The sequence below is a fragment of the Pelophylax lessonae genome (assembly GCF_965119305.1).
Source record: "Pelophylax lessonae genome assembly, chromosome: 3".
NCBI lineage: Eukaryota > Metazoa > Chordata > Amphibia > Anura > Ranidae > Pelophylax > Pelophylax lessonae.
Window position 1 is genome coordinate 32461124 of NC_138770.1, and position 20489 is coordinate 32481612.

The window sequence follows — 20489 nt, forward strand, 5'->3', positions numbered from 1 at the left end:
TCCTGACAAAGGAAAAAACGTAAAACAATCTACTTGTTTCTGCTATTTTTTTACTCAACTTGTGTTTTTTTTTTTTTTTTTACCATACAACCTTTTGTACCTTTCCGCTACTCTGTGAGTGATATGGAGTGTGAAAGGCTTTCTCAATATTTAGTGCGGATAGGATCTCTTGTAGAACCCTTCCTGTAAAGTGAGTACCCCTGTCACTTTCCATAGGTTCTGGGATTCTATACCTGCACATTACCTGGGGCAAAAGCCTTTTTCCTGTGGTTTGTACTTTACCCCTAGAGACTGGCCAGGCCTTAGGCCATCCTGAAAAATGTCTATACAAACTAAAACATGTGCATAGGGACCAGACTGTGGGAAATCAATGTAATCTATTGGAACTCCTTGGAAAGGACAGTCTGACTTAGGCGGTGCTTTTATGGGGTGCTTACAGCTCTACCAGCTTTGTACCTAGCACAGGTAAGACAAGAAGCAGTATATTTTGCAGCTACTCCAGGAAAACCTGGTGCTAACCAGTGTTGTATTACCAAGGTGGTCATTAGAGTCTTTGAGATATGACATGATCCGTGAGCTGCGGCTGCCACCCTCGGGTATAGGGCCTGAGATCAGACAGAAATGCTCCTCCATCCTCCAGCAACCAGTTACATCCTGTGTTGCACCTTTCTTCCGCCACTTCTCACGCTCCTGTGAGGGGGCTTTTTCTGCAATGATATCAAGATTGCCATACTTACAGGAGTTGGTTGCTTTCCTACGAGTGTCAGTACCCGGATAGGGACCTGTTCCAGTGCAGCCTTCTTCGCTGCTCTGTCGGCCCTTGCGTTTCCTGCAGCTTCTTCTGTGTCCTCTCTTGCATGTGCCTTGGTTTTTTTAATAAATGGCCACCTTGGTGAAACACTGGAAGACTAAGAACAGTCTCTATTATATCTGCATGCTTTTTATTGACTTACCGAGAGAACTTGGGCTGAGGTCAAAAAGTTACAAGCTTTCAAAAAATATGACCAAAATCATGTCAATGTGAATGTTAACTCTTTAAAATTCACAGGCCTTTGCCAAAACCATCAGCTGCTTGTGCTTAGAACTTTAGATTTAATGCCTCTGCATTCCTTTTGTTTATTTATTGCTGTTACTACTGCATACCCAGTTACAGGCTTACCCTCCTCTGTTTATAAACATGATCCATCTACATAAAGGGTCTCATCAGGGCTTTAGAGAGGAGCCTTTTTGGCAGGGCTCAACAATTCAGATTCTGCCATCATCAGCTCAAAAACAGTCATGGGGGATATTTAACAAACATTTTTCCCCTCCCCCTCTAATGCCTGCTCCTGTACTGGAAGTAAACTGGCTTAAAAACATTGCACCTGTTTTATCCAGCAGCTCTTTTGCAGGCTGTGGACCGCACCTTTTATCACTGGGTCAAGCTGGCAAGAGACATATGCTACATACTGGATTAATGGGCACTTCATCTGAAACTGAACACTGAAATTTTAACTCAACATAAACATTTTTTTTTTTTTTTTTAAAAATGACTTCCCTTTTCCTTTGAAGCCAGGCAGGAAACCACTCTCACCCCTGCTACTGTTATTCCTACTGTAAACCTTTCGGCTGCTTCTGATGGGGACATGCGGACACAGGTTAGCTGAATACCTTATCTACTGTCCATCTGGGGGAGAGGGGGTGGTTGCAATTCTTTGCTCTAATGTCCTGTCTTTACACTATTTGTAGTAGGTCACTTTTTATACACCCATAATGACAGGAAGTAATGTACTTTTTATCTTTCAAACAAATATCCTCTAAAACTTTGTCCCGAATTTCAAAAAATCTTATCAGAGGTTCCTCTTTGGTTACGGAGGGTGCCCCTGAAATACCACTTAATATACCATAATAATATAAAACGTTATTCTATTTTAAAACTTTTGGCTCATTGCCAATTAGGGTTCAATGGTCATGTTAATTGCGGTAACCCTTAATGTCTAAACAAAGATTCTTGGTTTAAAGGGCAACATATTATTTTTCATCTTAGTTTAATTTAATACAAAATAACCTCAAAAATATCATATGCCGTTCATTTATCATATAAAGAAACAATCTTTTCTCCGTGCTACAAACTCCCAGCTTATAAAACTACTTCCTCTTTTCATATCAAAGACACAGAGCCTGTTTTTTTTTTCCTGTCTTAAAAGTAACCACGACAGGCTTATGAATTAAAGGGCAATGAGCATCCTTACTTTTTTCTTATGAATACAAGATTTGCTGTGTTTTCTCATGAAACAATTCAACACATTATTGTTTATACTTGTTTCAACTCATTTATCATAATATCAATACTCATTCAACTTCATACTCTCCTGCTTCCATATTTCTGCAACTGATTTTAAGTTTGTTCTTGCCAAATCTGGTTCATACACTTTACAAAAATCTGTCATATCCTATCTTATCTTATCCTACAACTAGGATTATTAGCTTTCCAACTACAGAACACTTTAATTGGCTATGTAGCCAAAAAAATATGCTCCCAGAGCATTTAATCTTCGAATGCAAACTCCCTGGTCTGCCCCATTTATCTGGTAACCCTGTTACCCATACACTCTAAGGCCATGGTCCTAATGACCTTTCTCATCGACCCCTGGTCGGTATCTACGGAAACCCAGTTTCCCATTTCACTGTTATCCAAAAAAATGGAATAACTACCTCTAACTTCCGAGTTCTCTGTGACTTGGAATTACCTCTAACTTCCGAGTTCTCTGTGACTTGGAATTACCTCTAACTTCCGAGTTCTCTGTGACTTGGAATTACCTCTAACTTCCGAGTTCTCTGTGACTTGGAATTACCTCTAACTTCCGAGTTCTCTGTGACTTGGAATTACCTCTAACTTCCGAGTTCTCTGTGACTTGGAATTACCTCTAACTTCCGAGTTCTCTGTGACTTGGACTTAAAAACAGCCTATTACCATATGCATATGTTTACATATATACTATAACATAGAGATAGAAACCTTTACATGTATATGAAATGTCAGGCTAAAACAGTCATATACATTCAATGTTTGCTACATCTCAAATGGACACTCCGAAATGAGACCACTTTACCAGAACAGAACTGGGGGTCACGTTCCTGCGTGTCCAAGACACCCACAGTGGTGAGGGTTGACCCAACCTCACCTTTCGCAACAATATATACACCGACTAAGGGTTTAGGTTCTTTAAGAGGGTATTACGTCAAAAATAAAACAGAGTTACCTGGACGCCATTGGATGGACTGAAAAACATTGTAAGCAGACAATGGGCTTACCTGGCCAGATATTTTCAGTGTATCCAATGCAGTCCAGATGTCTCACTCCGTCCGCAGATGACGTCATCTCTCCTGGGCTCAAGCTCGCCAAATTGTTGTGGAATTTTTCCTCAGGTACAAAATACCTGTTACCTGTTAGTCAGTGATACCAAATCAGACAATATATAGCTATATATATAATGAGATCAGACAAGACTCAAGATGGCTGAATCATAGTGACCTGATTTATTACAACATTGCTGGAGTTTAAATATACTCAGAAATGGGTTTGTCATTACAATCTGACGTACAAGAAATGGGTTGTTATTAACATCTTTTGTCCAATCAAAGTTAACAACTAATTATAGTAAGCATTATGTCAATCTAGATCGTGATTCTCTGTCATAAAGGGAAATTTCTTGGTGACACACAATAAAAGTTCCAAAGGGGCTTTTTAGAAGATATTATTTGCTTTGTGGTCAGCTGTCCAGACAGAGTTGATATTCTGAGAGATAGGGAATTTCCACTGTTTCGGTCATCTGATATATTCTTAGCCTTTGCAAGCTCAGTGACACATGTAAAGAAATCAAAGTAAAATGAGATTAACTCAAAAGACATTTTGTTTAAGATAACCATTCTAAATGCCAGTCAATGCATCCTGTAAAGGCCAATAAGGTATCCAGAAAATGCGAGATAGGTATGCCACGACAGATATACCCCCGAAGAACAAGACCAACACATGAAGTTACCATCAGTAGATGCTGCAACCCCCCCAAGGACACATCCAATTATCATGATTGAGTATACCCTTTAGGGACACAGCATCCTCCAATGACAACTCATATGGCTAAGCTCATGAAGGCCACATCAAGCAAATAGGTGACTCATTATCAGGGGTTGTTTTCTCAGAGAATAGGTGCAGGAACTCCCCCTTTCTTTGCCCCTACCCACCTCTGAGCATTATTCCTAGGTTCCACCCCCTACCCACCTCCGAACACCATTCCTTGGTTCCACTGTCTACCCACCTCCAAGCATCATTCCTTGGTTCCACCCTCTACCACCTCCTGAGCACCATTCTTTGGTTCCACCTCTACCCACCTCCGAGCACCATTCCTTGGTTCCACCCCCTACCCACCTCCGAGCACCATTCTTTGGTTCCACCCTCCACCCACCTCCAAGCAACATTCCTTGGTTCCACCTCTACCCACCTCTGAGCACCATTACTTGGTTCCACCCTCTACCCACCTCCAAGTACCATTACTTGGTTCCACCCTCTACCCACCTCCAAGCACCATTTCTTGGTTTCACCCCCTACCCACCTCCCAGTACTGCCCTTTTTAACAATACTGAACCAGGTATCATTTTGTGGTGCTGAGTAATTTGTATGGGATTTGGTAATGATAACAAGAAAAACAGTAAAATAGATTCCCTGCAGCCAGTAACAAAAAAGACCCCCACCAGTATCAATAGTTTCCCTAACAACAATGAAGCACCTGTAACAAAATCAGCCCTAGCAACAATAAACTCCTGGCTGCAACAAAAGATCTCTGCACAGCCAGCACCAATAGACTCTCCATCAGCCTGCAACAACAGACCTCTCCCTCAACAGTAGATCTCGCCCAGCAACAACTGACCCCTGAAATGTAAGACCCACCCCCAGCAATAGTAGGTCCTCCACCAGCAACAAAAGACCCCCCTGCCAAAATAGATCCCCTCCATCTAGAATAGACCCCCCCAGCAGAGAGCAGAAATAGACCCTACAGCACACTCCACCACCCCTTGCTATTACATACAGTCAGTGCTAGAGGTGTCCTAACTGTACTCCTGGTCTCCACCATAGCTACAAGTGCGGGTATTCCCCTGTGGGGTACTCATGGAATAGGGTGCAGGAGATAGGGTGCAGTGTGTCTGAAAGGAGTACGTGGTAACCCAGGTGTTGAGTGTCCTGAAATGAGTGGTGAAAGTACCTTATCAGGACTCTAGGTGGAAGTGGCGTTAAAGGGTGTGACCAGTGGTGTGATCACCTGAGACTGAGCTCTGAATTTTACAGCCAAGTTTGAAAAGCTTACGCCGTAAGGGGAATACATTCCAGACTTCGTAATGTTTTATAGAGTAATGGTCAAAGTTACAGGGTGACCCTGTCTTATCTGTCCTGAATACTGGACTGTATATAAGGTCCATGCATTAATCGTCATGGTGGGCATACCCCCGAAGAGGTCCTCAGGGACTGGGTTCCATAGGTATGAAGTTCCATAGTGATGAACTACAACCCTGGACCTGTATAGCACCCTGTGGCTAACTGAACACATTACACCAAGTGCCATAGTGAGCACCTCAAATTTGATGTCCCTTCAAAATAACTCAACACACAGCCATTAATGTCAAAACTGCTGGCAACAAAAGTGAGTACACCCCCAGTTTAAAGTGTCAAAATTGGGCCAAAAGTCAATATTTTGTGTGGCCACCATTATTTTCTAGCACTGCCTGGTTGCCGCCACACATGCTTGACACCATCTGAACCAAATAGGTTTATCTTGGTCTCATCAGACCACAGAACATGGTTCCATTAATCCATGTCCTTAGTCTGCTTGTCTTCAGCAAACTGTTTGAGGGCTTTCTTATGCATCATCTTCAGAAGAAGTTTCCTTCTGGGATGACAGCCATGCAGACCAATTTGATGCAGTGTGCAGTGAATGGTCTGAGCACTGACAGGCTGACCCCCCCACCCCTTCAACCTCTGCAGCAATGCTGGCAGCACTCATACGTCTATTTTCCCAAAGACAACCACTGTATATGATGCTGAGCACGTGCACTCAACTTCTTTGGTCAATCATGGTGAGGCCTGTTCTGAGTGAAACCTCTCCTGTTAAACCACTGTATGGTCTTGGCCATCGTGCTGCAGCTCAGTTTCAGGGTCTTGGCAATCTTCTTATAGCCTAGGCCATCTTTATGTAGAGCAGCAATTCTTTTTTTCATATCCTCAGAGAGTTATTTGCCATGATGTGCCATGTTGAACTTCCAGTAACCAGTATGAGGGAGTGAGAGCGATAACACCAAATTTACCACATCTGCTCCCCATTCACACCTGAGACCTTCTAACACTAATGAGTCACATGACATCAGGGAGGGAAAATGGCTAATTGGGCCCAATTTGGACATTGTCACTTAGGGGTGTACTCACTTTTGTTGCCAGCGGTTTAGATATTAATGGCTGTGTGTTAAGTTATTTTGAGGGGACAGTAAATTTACACTGTTATACAAGCTGTACACTCACTACTTTACATTGTAGCAAAGTGTCATTTCTTCAGTGTTGTCACATGAAAAGATAGAATAAAATATTTACACAAATGTGAGGGGTGTACTTACTTTTGTGAGATACTGTATATTTTATCTTGTTCCTAGGATAATCAGGACAGATACCTGCATATACAACACATTTTGGTCCGATTCCCCCCCCCCCGTGTCTGCCCCAGGTCGGGTTAATTTGTTGGGGGTTAGAAGGAAGGCCGTGTGCTAGTAAGCCATGTTTGTATTTATTATGATGTACATAAATACAGATTATGTTCTATGTTTATGAAACACTAATATCGAGTCTGTTCATTTTAAGAGAAAACTGCCTGTACATCTTCATAGTCCTGAAGAAGCCTTGTGTGAAACGCGTTGACCAGTGAACAGACGAAGATAGAGGAATATGATCCAAAGCAAACACAGTGACGTGCCTCCATCCCTAATGGTTAATGCAAACAGAAAACAGAGGTCGTGGGACTTTAAATGAGGCAGGTCAGCAACTAAGATATACAAAAATAGAATCTGAACGTAGTCATTTATTATACATACAGTAATTGATACAAATGTTGACATCAGTAACAAATATGATGCAGACATGTATACAAAAAAAAGCTGAGCCAAAGAAATCCATATAGTAAGGAGATTGTTATAATAGTAATAAGATATATTCAGTAATAAAGTACATGGCCGTCACTAAATGTTACATCTAAGTGAAGAGAGGAAATATCTATACCTACACAAACCTTATGATATATACCAACTTATCCTTATATATGTATGATGTACATGAGTGAAATTAGTAGGAGACATTGATCTCCTGTGTACGAGCTGAGCTCAGTTTGGGGCCAGTTTCCTCATTTTATTGAGATCTGGTTTTAGATAAACCAATAAATGTTATTTTAGGATAAATCCATGTAGTTGTTATCTGTCTCATGCTGTGCCCTTAAAGTCCACACATATGACAGTGGTTCCTTGTGAACATCTGTAGGTTCCCATTTCTCTGAACAGATAGGATGTTGGGACTCTCATGATAGCTCTGGTTTTTCTTCTCCTATCCAAGTTCTCCAAATAAAACATAAAAACACATCCCCTAGACTGGTCATTGGAGACAACGAGCGGAAGAGTGTGTGCACCTGGCTGTGTGAAAATACCCTGTATCTGGCTGTGGAGTAATCAGTGGGAGGCCCGGGGAAACCAATATCCAAGCGGCTCCTGCGGGGGTACCGCTACGCAGAAAGCAAACCTTGCTTCTACAAACAGTTCTCTCCTCAGGACAGAAAAGAAGACAAAGGTAGGCGACTGGAGCAAACTTTGATAAGATGCTGCAATGCACATCGATCACCCAGAGAGCAGAGTCCTCTCCATATGTTTTCCTTTTGGTTACTCCCTAGCAGCCCGCATGGCGTCTGCTCCCTTCTGCTGACCTCAAGACAAACATACTCACGTGTCCCGCACCTCTTCCATGGGGCAATCGATGCATCCGCAGGGCGACCCGGGATCCCAGAGGAAGGAACACAACTGCTATATCTGGGTTGGGCACGCTTAGGAGACGTGCAGAATGGGAAAATTTGTTTCGTTTCGGATAGATTAGTTATGTTACTAATTTCGATTCATTATGGCATTTGTTTACTTTTGTATAGTTTTTGTTAAATTTATATACATTTTTGGTAAAATTTGTTTAGTTTATTCATTTTCTAACTAATTTCAACTTGTCAGAATGATCGGAATTCCGTCGAAAAACGATTGACTGATTTGAATTCTGTGTGAAGAAATAGCGAGTTGTTAAGCAGGGGGCTGGGAAGCCGGCCGCCCGCATCCTTAACAACCAATGACTCATCATCTGTCAGCAGGCTTCCCCACTGACAGATGAATGGAAAGAAAAGAATGCCGACATTGCTCGGCAATAGAAAAATGTTTAAAAAAATTATGTGGGATCCCCCCCCCCAATTTATACCAGGCCCAAACCAAAATGTAATAAAAAATGGATCCCCCAAAATCCATACCAGACCTTTACCTGAGCATGCAGTTCGGCAAGTCAGGAAAGGGGGGACTAGCGAGACCCCCCTCCTAACCCATACCAGGCCACATGCCCTCAACATGGGGGGGGGGTGCTTTGGGGCAGCTCTGCCCCCCACCCCAAAGCTCCTTGTCCCCATGTTGATAGGGACAAGGGTCTTTTCCCCACAACCGTGGCCTGTGGTTGAGGGGGTCTGCAGGCAGAGGGCTTGTCATAATCTGAAAGCCCCTTTTACTAAGGGGCCACCAGATCCCGCCCCCCCATGTGAATGAGTATCAGGACCATAGTACATGTACCTATTCACCAAAAAAGTGTCAAAAAGTAATAAAAACACAACATTTTTGAAAAATCCTTTATTAAAAAATAAAAACCAGCATCCCCCCGCTGTAGATCCGTCATCAATCACAACGCCAGCCACACCCGAAAAAACTAATTTAAAAAGACGCTCTCGCCATCATGGAGGCCCTCTGCTTACTGCAGGCTCCCAGTTTCACATCTTTTATATAGGTAAGAGGCAGGGCCACCTGTCTACATCACCTGGTGGCACCGCCCTTTCTGACATCAGAGACCCAGCATGCACCGGTCCATAACGTCAGAAAGGGCCAATGCCACCAGGTGATGTAGACAGGTAACCAACTCCCCTTACCTATGTAAGAAATGTCAAATGGTGGAGCCTGCAGTAGTTATTCTTTAATAAAGGATTTTTCAAAAATTGTGTGTGTGCTTTTATTACTTTTTAAAAAATTTTGGTGAATAGGTACGGGTACTATGGTCCCGATAACACCAAAGTTCCAGCGCTGACACTGCAGTAATCACACGATACTATACTATATGGTCCTGATACTAATTCATATGGGGGGGGGGTGGGATCTGGGGGCCCCCTTGGGAAAAGGGGCATTCAGATTACGACAAGCCCCCTGCAGGCACCCCCACAAGCACAGGCCACGGTTGTGGGGAAGAGTCCCTTGTCCCCATCAACATGGGGACAAGGTGCTTTGGGGTGGGGTGGGGGGGCAGAGCTTCCCCAAAGCACCCACACCCCCCATTTTGAGGACATGTGGCCTGGTATTGTTGAGGGGGGCCCTCACTCGTCCCTCCCACTTTTCTGACCTGCCAGGCTGCATGCCGGGATATGGTATGGATTTTAGGGGAGAACTCACGCTGTTTTTTTATTTTGGCTGCTAAGGGCCTGGTATGGACTGGGGGGGGGGGGGGGGGGGCACGCTGTTTTCTTCTATTGCCAAGCAATGCTGGCATTCTTTTATTTCCATTCATCTGTCAGTGGGGAAGCCCGCTGACAGCTGATGAGTCATGGTTGTCAAGGATGTGGGCGACCGGCTTCCCAGCTTGCTGCTTAACAGCCAGCCATTTCTTCACACAGAATTTGATCGATCGTTTTTTGACTGATCCGAATCGTTCTGAAAAGTTAGAATTAGGTAGAAAATGAATAAATGAAACAAATTTTAACAGATTTCAACGAGATTCATTGCAATTTCATTTGGAGATTTGGATACATCCAAATCTAGGAATAACCAGAAATTTGTCGGAATTTGTATTCGCATTGAAACAAATTTCACGTGTCTAACACTTAATGGCCACCCGCTAACAGCTGGGCTCCCAGCCAATGCAAATGGCCGCCGATGGCAGGGCCCACTCTCCAGGATCCTCTACATATGTGTGCCATAACACCACCCCGCTGATAGCTGGGGACTCAATGACCACTCGGGACATCCTGGAAGACTTCTGGATACCAAAGGAAGCTCCTGACATCCCGCACAGCTGCCCAGCACCAGACCCGCCCACCAATACTTCCAATAGGTAGGAAAACTTCATACAAAAATGGTCCTATAAGTGAGGAGGACAAAAAAGGAACGCAGCCATTGGCTTATCCTGAACATTTATGAGGGTGGGGTCTTATGGGGGAGGAACGAGGGCGCGGCTACCCAAAAGTACGCTGCCATGGACATCTGTCAGGAAAGCACATTATGGCCACTAGATGGAACTGACCATTATGGGAAATTCACCGTGACTGGGGGAATGCGGGTCACATTTCATCAACACATTTATAACAACCCGATCTGTAAGTGTTTGTGAAAATTTCCCACACAAAATGTACTCAGCCAATGAAAGATAAGGACTCCATTTTTAATTTTTCTCCTGCTATCAATGGCCGACACGGGACAACACTTCATCCATGTCTTTGGTGATCTCTGTTCTCCTTATGAAGGGTTTCTTACATGATGAAGATCAGCCATGGAGTATATCTGAGGTGTATATCAAGGTGTGCTTCTTCCCCACATGTCCACCAACATTCATATAGAAGACATTTCCCGCACTCAAGGCACTAATACACCTCCAGGGTTGTGTGGGACCCCTGATGTACAGGAAGACAGGACTTCGTGAAGAACATTTCCCTCACTCAGGACAGGAATACAGCTTCTCCCCCTTGTGAGATCTCTGATGTCTGTAAAGATTGGACTTCTGTGTAAAACATTTCCCGCACTCAGGACAGGAATATGGTTTCTCCCCCGTGTGAGATCTCCGACGTGTGGAAAGATCGGACTTCGCTGAAAAACATTTCCCGCACTCAGGACAGGAATACGGCTTCTCACCAGTGTGCGATCTCTGATGTCTGCAAAGAGTGGACTTATCTGAAAAACATTTCCCACACTCAGGACAGGAATATGGCTTCTCACCAGTGTGCGATCTCTGATGCTTGGAAAGATCAGACTTCTCTGAAAAACATTTCCCGCACTCAGGACAGGAATACGGCTTCTCACCAGTGTGCAGTCTCTGATGTGTGGAAAGATGGGACTTCTGTGAAAAACATTTCCCGCACTCAGGACAGGAATACGGCTTCTCACCAGTGTGCGATCTCTGATGCTTGGAAAGATCAGACTTCACTGAAAAACATTTCCCGCACTCAGGACAGGAATACGGCTTCTCACCAGTGTGAGATCTCTGATGCAGGGAAAGACTGGATTTCTGTGAAAAACATTTCCCGCACTCAGGACAGGAATACGGCTTCTCACCAGTGTGCGATCTCTGATGCATGGAAAGAGTGGATTTCTCTGAAAAACATTTCCCGCACTCAGGACAGGAATACAGCTTCTCACCGGTGTGAGACCTTTTATGCACATTAAGCTTGTATTTAGAACGGAAACACTTCCCGCACTCAGTACAGGAGAATCTCTTATCTGTTGTAAGGACGGCACCATCCCTCACAGTCTGAGGTTCCTCAGGATAAGAGGAATACAATGGTCCGGCACCGTCCCTCACAGTCTGAGGTTCCTCAGGATAAGAGGAATACGATGGTCCGGCACCATCCCTCACAGTCTGAGGTTCCTCAGGATAAGAGTAATACGATGGTCCAGCACCGTCCCTCACAGTCTGAGGTTCCTCAGGATAAGAGGAATACGATGGTCCATCTACACTGTGTGGTGCCGGATGGACATTTGAGGTAGCCGGGTTTTCTCCTGGACTATACTGTGTGATGTCCTCATCTTCTACTTTACAGTCTGGAGACAAAGTGAGACAATCCTCTGAGGTTTTCCTCATCTCCCGTCCATCTACTAAAATAGAAATACAAAGATTATTACTAGACATGAGCAGATTGGTTCCCCTAAACCAGGACTCCGCCCACATCAGGCAGCTTTCCCTCTCAATTGCCCCCTCAAGGTAACTAGTAAATGGGTCCTCTGATCTCCTACCAGTTCATTTCTTTATTCATGGACCTTAGTCAAAGAGGAAGACAACGAGAACTGTCTTTTATAGTAGTGACAGTGATGAGGGGATTATGTCCCCTCCCCCTTATCACTCATTGTCATCTTCCCAACACAAGAAGTCCTGCACTTCCTTATTCAATCAATAATTTAGTCATGAATAACAGCGGGGCTGAGCCCCACCAGAGTTCAGAGAGTGAGGATGGGGGGAGAACAACCAAGATGAAGACTGGACTGATCCTGAAGACCACCATCATTTGGTTACTGACTCCTCCCTCATTATCACTTTCTGTTTAAGGTTCCAAAGTTGGAGGATGTTATCACATTATTATCAACATGTAAAAGTCTGTCCTCCAATCAAATCATCAGATATAAAATGTCCAGCTGGTAGGAAATGGGCGTAACAAAAGAGAATCCATATTATGTGTATATATAGCAGTGGGTAGAGGGGAGAGAGCAGAAGTCAGGAGTATGTAATGTACAACATATAGTATATAGTGCAGGGGTCAGGAGTATGTAATGTACAACATAGAGTATATAGTGTAGGGGACAGGAGTATGTAATGTACAGCATAGAGTATATAGTGCAGGGGTCAGGAGTATGTAATGTATAACATAGAGTATATAGTGCAGGGGTCAGGAGTATGTAATGTACAACATATAGTATATAGTGCAGGGGTCAGGAGTATGTAATGTACAACATAGAGTATATAGTGTAGGGGACAGGAGTATGCAATGTACAGCATAGAGTATATAGTGCAGGGGTCAGGAGTATGTAATGTATAACATAGAGTATATAGTGCAGGGGTCAGGAGTATGTAATGTACAACAAAGTATATGGTGCAGGGGTCAGGAGTATGTAATGTACAATATAGAGTATATAGTGCAGGGTTCCGGAGTCATTATATTTGTGTTCACTAATCAGTTGCAGAGGTCCCACACCGCTGCCTCCCATCTCCTGAGACTGCACTCAGTGACTTGGGTGTGAGAATATACAGACATATCCCTCCACCCGGCACAGCCAGCAAACAACAGAGCAAGTAATCCCGGGAGAATTGTTCTGTCAGAGATCTTGCTAGACCCGGACATGGGGCAGAAGACCCAAGGTACATACCCCAGGTGCCTAGGTCAAGCAACACCTATGGTAAAAATCAACATTTTACTGCCAGCCGAATCCCAGAATCTCCATAAATCCAGTCTAGATACATAAATTGTGTCTGCAGTACAGAGAAGGAAGATTATCCGAGAGAAATACAGGAATACAGGACGGGGAACACAGCTCAGGAAAGTGACCAGGGGATTACAGGCTGATATCACCCAGTCCCCGCCCTACTCTGGACCAATCAGTGAGCAGTATGGGTGGAGGAATGTATTTAGTGTTAATGACCCACCTGTGCTGATCTCTGTAGGAGTGTCCTCCTCTATAAATGTCCCCGTTATTCCATCCTACTCCATAGACTGCTGATCATCCCTCACATACCTCTCTTCTTCTTCTGCTTTAACTTCAAATTCTATATCGATTGGATCTCCACTCTAAATCAGGAAAATGAGAGAGAAAATCATCTGTAAAATATACGATTTAATATTGCAATATTACATTAACACTCCACACACTGTCTCCATGAGTTTGTGTTTTATAAGCTCCGCCCACTAACCTTGTAACAGTGAGGGATGGTGTGACCTTCCTGTGTGGAATCCCGGGAATACAGAGGACGGGGACATCTCTCTGGTGGGTTCCTGGTATTAGGTGGCTCCATCATATCCTTGTGTCCTTCTGAAAACTCCTTCATTACTCCGTACTCCTCATCCTCCTCTTTATACTCTTCTTTAACATCAATATTATCATCCCCGAGGTTTCCACTCTGAATATAGAATAAAAAATGAATTGTAACAAATATACTGTATATAAATCATTACTACCAATAATTGTCACTCATCTACCTGATGATGGTGGGGGATGGTGTGACCTTCCTGTGTGGAATCCCGGGAATACAGAGGACGGGGACATCTCTCTGGTGGGTTTCTGTAGCTGGATGACTCCACCATGGTGTCCTGGTACAGATCTTTGTGTTCTTTTAGAAACTCTGACTCCTTCATCACCCCATCCTCATCATCCTCCTCTTTTATCTCTTCTTTAACCTTAACTTTAGAATCTCTCAGGTTTCCACTCTGAAAATATAATAAAAATGACATCAATGGTAACAATGCAGATAATGTACAGATCCTAATGATACTATCAGTGATTGTTCCTCATCTACCTGATGATGGTGAGGGATGGTGTGACCTTCCTGTGTGGAATCCCGGGAATACAGAGGACAGGGACATCTTTCTGGTGGGTTCCCATTACTGGATCCATCTGTAGGAAACACACACACTGACTGAATACATTGTTTCTATGTGTTTATCAGATGATGGGGGATCTAGGTGGAGCCTCCGTACTGCTCTCTCCTTTACAATAAAGTCTCCTCTTACCCGGTGATGTGAGGGGCGGCTGATTCTCCATCATGACGTCCTTGTAGAGATCCTTGTGTCCTTCTAAATACTCCCACTCCTCCATGGAGAAATAGACAGCGACATCCTGACACCTTATAGGAACCTGACACACACAATGATATAGATAACATCCACACACATAGTTACATAGTTAATCTGGTTGAAAAAAGACACAAGTCAATTCAGATTAACCAACATAGAAAACCTGTGTATATTCAATCCTATACCCACACCGGTCTGATAACCTTATACCTTTCAGAGTAAGAATCATTAACCACTATTCTCTGTCCTTTAGCCAATTTTCTATCCCTTTTCAAACGGATTTTACAGCCTGTAGACATTACCTTACACATTAGCCGTGTGTGGGGAACTGTGTCACACATTTAAAAAAAAAAAAACAAGTATACCACGTCCACCCCTCTGTCCCAGTATACTACATTTACAGACACCCCTCTGTCCAAGTATACCACATCCACAGCCACCCCTCTGTCCCAGTATACCACGTCCACAGCCACCCCTCTGTCCAAGTATACCACATCCACAGCCACCCCTCTGTCCCAGTATACTACGTCCGCAGCCACCCCTCTGTCCCAGTATACTACGTCCGCAGCCACCCCTCTGTTCAAGTATACAACATTCACAGCCATCCCTTTGTCCAAGTATACCACGCCCACAGCCACCCCTCTGTTCAAGTATACCACATCCACAGCCATCCCTTTGTCCAAGTATACCATGCCCACAGCCGCCCCTCTGTCCAAGTATACGACATCCACAGCCACCACTCTGTCCAAGTATACCACGTCCACAGCCACCCCTCTGTCCAAGTATACCACGTCCACATCCACCCCTCTGTCCCAGTATACTACGTTTACACCCCCCCCCCTCTGTCCAAGTATACCACATCCACAGCCACCCCTCTGTCCCAGTATACCACGTCCACAGCCACCCCTCTGTCCAAGTATACCACATCCACAGCCACCCCTCTGTCCCAGTATACTACGTCCGCAGCCACCCCTCTGTCCCAGTATACTACGTCCGCAGCCACCCCTCTGTTCAAGTATACAACATTCACAGCCATCCCTTTGTCCAAGTATACCACGCCCACAGCCACCTCTCTGTTCAAGTATACCACATCCACAGCCATCCCTTTGTCCAAGTATACCATGCCTACAGCCACCCCTCTGTCCAAGTATACCACAGCCACCCCTCTGTCCAAGTATACGACATCCACAGCCACCCCTCTGTCCAAGTATACCACGTCCACAGCCACCCCTCTGTCCAAGTATACCACATCCACAGCCCCCCCCCCTCTGTCCAAGTATACCACATCCACAGTCACCCCTCAGTCCAAGTATACCACATCCACAGTCACCCCTCAGTCCAAGTATACCACATCCACAGCCACCCCTCTGTCCAAGTATACCATGTCCACAGCCACACCTCTGTCCAAGTATACCACGTCCACAGTCACCCCTCTGTCCAAGTATACCACGTCCACAGTCACCCCTCAGTCCAAGTATAAGACGTCCACAGCCACCCCTCTGTCCAAGTATACCACGTCCACAGCCACCCCTCTGTCCAAGTATACCACGTCCACAGCCACCCCTCTGTCCAAGTATACCACGTCCACAGCCATCCCTCTGTCCAAGTATACGATATCCACAGCCACCCCTCTGTCCAAGTATACCACGTCCACAGCCACCCCTCTGTCCAAGTATACCACATCCACAGCCAACCCTCTGTCCAAGTATACCACGTCCATAGCCATCCCTCTGTCCAAGTATACGACATCCACCCCTCTGTCCAAGTATACCATGTCCACAGTAACCTTTCTGTCCAAGTATACAACGTCTACAGCCACCCCTCTGTCCAAGGGAGAGACATGGGGTGGGGAGCTGTGAGGTCAGTGTGATGTCATAGGACATATAGACTCTGAAGGGAGGGACATTTGAATGGAGAGATTTGAGAGTCCTCTATATGAAGCTCCCTTGCAAACTAAATCATTGTTCCAGGGTGCGTCCTACCTCTCCTAAACTGAAGAGTGAACTCTGATAGAAAAATCTGTCAGGAATGTGTGAAACGAAACTCTCATGTGCTCAGGTGACATGTGGAGTGTTATGTCCCTTAGACACAAGGGTGTTGCTAGCAATGCTGCCAGTATCTGCTCAGCAAGTTACACACAGGCTGGATGCACTTCTTAACCAGGGAGAGCTTTGTTACTCACTCAGAGACATGCTGACATGAAGGAGTCATAATATAACAGCTTCTGTTCCTAACAGATGTAATCTCTTCTCTGTACCATGCTGCTGCTTCCAGGCTCCACACACTGTGTCTGACTTCCTGTTGCAGCCCCTTCCCCATCACGCATCAGGAGAAAAAGGGAAAGGTCACAGTTAATCTGCACAAACATCACACCTCCTCTCCTTTCCAAAAAACAAAAACAAAACAACAAAAAAAAAAAAAAAAAGAGAACAAAATGTTCAACACATAACCTAAAAAGGCAAACAGGACCAGTTCAGCAAGTAGCATCTCCAACTCAGTTCTGTGATTTCTGCAACACTTCATGAGTAGTGTTGAGCGAACACGGACTGTATTATTTGTGTTCGTACTGAATAATTGGATTTTTGTTACCCGGTCATTTTATTTTCTGTTTTTTATGTATTGGCGCGCTTTTAATGGCGGGCTTTCAACAGCCAATCAACAAGCGTTTAACTGGTGTGCCTTAAGCCATCCCAGCCATGCCTACAAATGTATTAGTAGCTGTGATTGGCCATCTGAAGCATGTGACCAAGTCTTTATATGTTCGAGACCGAGCGCCGCTGCGTCATTCTGCTGTAGTACAGGGACAGAGCACACATCATACGTGCTGGCTGCTGATTAGGGACAGACAGTCATAAACTATATTGTGTCCGAAAAGAATTCAGAATCAGGGACAGGTCGGAGTGCTGCAGGCAGGGCGAGTGGTTAGGGCATTTTAGGGCAAGGCTGGAGATAGGCAGGGTCAGTGTTCTACAATCGATTTTGGTGTGTGGGGGGTTTGCAGTGCCGGCAGTGACCGATCTTATCGATCATTTTAGGGCCAGGCTGGAGATAGGCAGGGTCAGTGTTCTACAATCGATTTTGCTGTGTGGGGGGTTTGCAGTGCCGGCAGTGACCGATCTTATAGATCATTTTAGGGCGAGGCTGGAGATAGGCAGGGTCAGTGGTCCACATCGATTTTGCTGTGTGTGGGGTGGTGTGAACACAATCTTTTTGCCCGCTGAGGAGGAGGGAGAAAAAAATCTTTTTTATCAGTCAGTTGTGTGCAGCGTTTTTCCTTCAGTGCTGCTGACTGTGATAATACACTGCTGTGTTCACATGTGCTATTATTGAGTGATTTCAAAATTTATACACTTTTTTTCTATTCCACTATTCAATATACACCCTTTTAGGTTAAAAAAATAAAATTGTGTCATAGTCTGTACTAATCTATTTAAAAATTACAAACTTAAAAAGGGGAATTTTTCTTTTTTTTTTTTTTCCCTCCATAGCCTGCAGCAGAGCTGACTGATATAAGACACTGCTGTTCACATGTGCTATTGAAAAATCACCAATTATTTTCTATTCCGCTATTCAATCTACACCCTTGGGGTAAAAACAATTAAATTGCGGGATAGTCTGTATCGGTACGTGTGAGATACATCTTTCCAATTTTTGGGGCGCCTCTCATACTGCCGAGGATTGCAGGGTGCTTCAGTGTGCCTCTTGCCTGTTCCGAACTCCTCCTACTCCTCATCCTGCCTTTGGGGGTACAAAAAAATAGTAATTTGGGCCTAGTCTGGGTCTGTACGTGTGAGATACATACACCTTTTGATATCATATTTTCTATTCCACTATTCAATCTACACCTTTGGGGTAAAAACAATTAAATTGCGGGATAGTCTGTATCGGTACGTGTGAGATACACCTTTCCAATTTTTGGGGCGCATCTCATACCGCCGAGGATTGCAGGGTGCTTCAGTTTGCCTCCTGCCTGTTCCGAACTCCTCCTACTCCTCATCCTGCCTTTGGGGGTACAAAAAATAGTAATTTGGGCCTAGTCTGGGTCTTTATGTGTGAGATACATACACCTTGTGATATCATATTTTCTATTCCGCTATTCAATCTACACTTTTGGGGTAAAAACAATTAAATTGCGGGATAGTCTGTATCGGTACATGTGAGATACACCTTTCCAATTTTTGGGGCGCATCTCATACTGCCGAGGATTGCAGGGTGCTTCAGTGTGCCTCCTGCCTGTTCCGAACTCCTCCTACTCCTCATCCTGCCTTTGGGGGTACAAAAAATAGTAATTTGGGCCTAGTCTGGGTCTGTACGTGTGAGATACATACACCTTTTGATATCATATTTTCTATTCCGCTATTCAATCTACACCTTTGGGGTAAAAACAATTAAATTGCGGGATAGTCTGTATCGGTACGTGTGAGATACACCTTTCCAATTTTTGGGGCGCATCTCATACTGCCGAGGATTGCAGGGTGCTTCAGTGTGCCTCCTGCCTGTTCCGAACTCCTCCTACTCCTCATCCTGCCTTTGGGGGTACAAAAAAAATAGTAATTTGAGCCTAGTCTGGGTCTGTACGTGTGAGATACATACACCTTTTGATATCATATTTTCTATTCCGCTATTCAATCTACACCTTTGGGGTAAAAAAAATTAAATTGCGGGATAGTCTGTATCAGTACGTGTGAGATACACCTTTCTAATTTTTGGGGCGCATCTCATACCACCAAGGATTGCAGGGTGCTTCATTTTGCCTCCTATTCGGACCTCCTCCTACTCCTCATCCTGCCTTTAGGGTACAAAAAATTGTAATCGGGGCCTTGTCTGTGTTTGTACGTGTGAGATACACTGTTTTGTAAAATTTTTCCTATTCCGCTATTCAATATACACCCTGTTTGAGTGTAAACAATTAAATTATGGCATAGTCTGTATCGGTACATGTGAGATACACCTTTTTAAATTTGTTTGGCGCATCTCCTTCCACCGCCAAGGATCGCAGAGCGCTTCAGTTTGCCTCCTGTTCCGAACTCCTCCTACTCCTCTTCCTCATCCTGCCTTTAGGGTACAAAAAATTGTAATCGGGGCCTAGTCTGTGTTTGTATGTGTGAGATACACCGTATTATAAAATTTTTCCTATTCCGCTATTCAATATACACCCTTTTGGAGTGTAAACAATTAAATTACGGCATAGTCTGTATCGATACATGTGAGATACACCTTTTTAAATTTGTTTGGCGCATCTCCTTCCACCGCCAAGGATTGCAGGGCGCTTCAGTTTGCCTCCTGTTCCGAACTCCTCCTACTCCTCTTCCTCATCCTCCCTTTAGGGTACAAAAAATTTTAATCGGGGCCTAGTCTGTGTTTGTACGTGTGAGATACACCGTTTTTTATCCTTTTTTCTATTCCGCTATATAATATACACCCTTTTGGGGTAAAAAACATTAAATTGCGGCATAGTTTGCATATTTGACTGTGAGATACACCCGTGCGATACTGTTGTTGTTTTGTTCCGCTATTCAATAAACACCTTTCCAGGGCAAGATCATAAATTACAGAAATATGAGGAGACCGTCAAATAGGGGCCGTGGCCTGGGTCGTGGTGCTGCTGGTAGAGCTCCTGTTGCAAGGAGAGGACGTGGTCGATCTGTGCCAGCT

At 44.3% G+C, this 20489-nt stretch overlaps 1 protein-coding gene across 1 annotated transcript in view; it reads right to left on the reverse strand.

Annotated features, from left to right (window-relative positions):
• Positions 1 to 20489, reverse strand: part of LOC309550274 (uncharacterized protein) — a gene marked incomplete at both ends in the record, with an annotated part of 1476097 nt that overhangs the window by 637927 nt on the left and 817681 nt on the right. Inside the window, 1 exon segment of the mRNA XM_082250681.1 lies at positions 11021 to 11647. Within this exon segment, the coding sequence (XP_082106807.1) occupies positions 11021 to 11647 (627 nt within the window).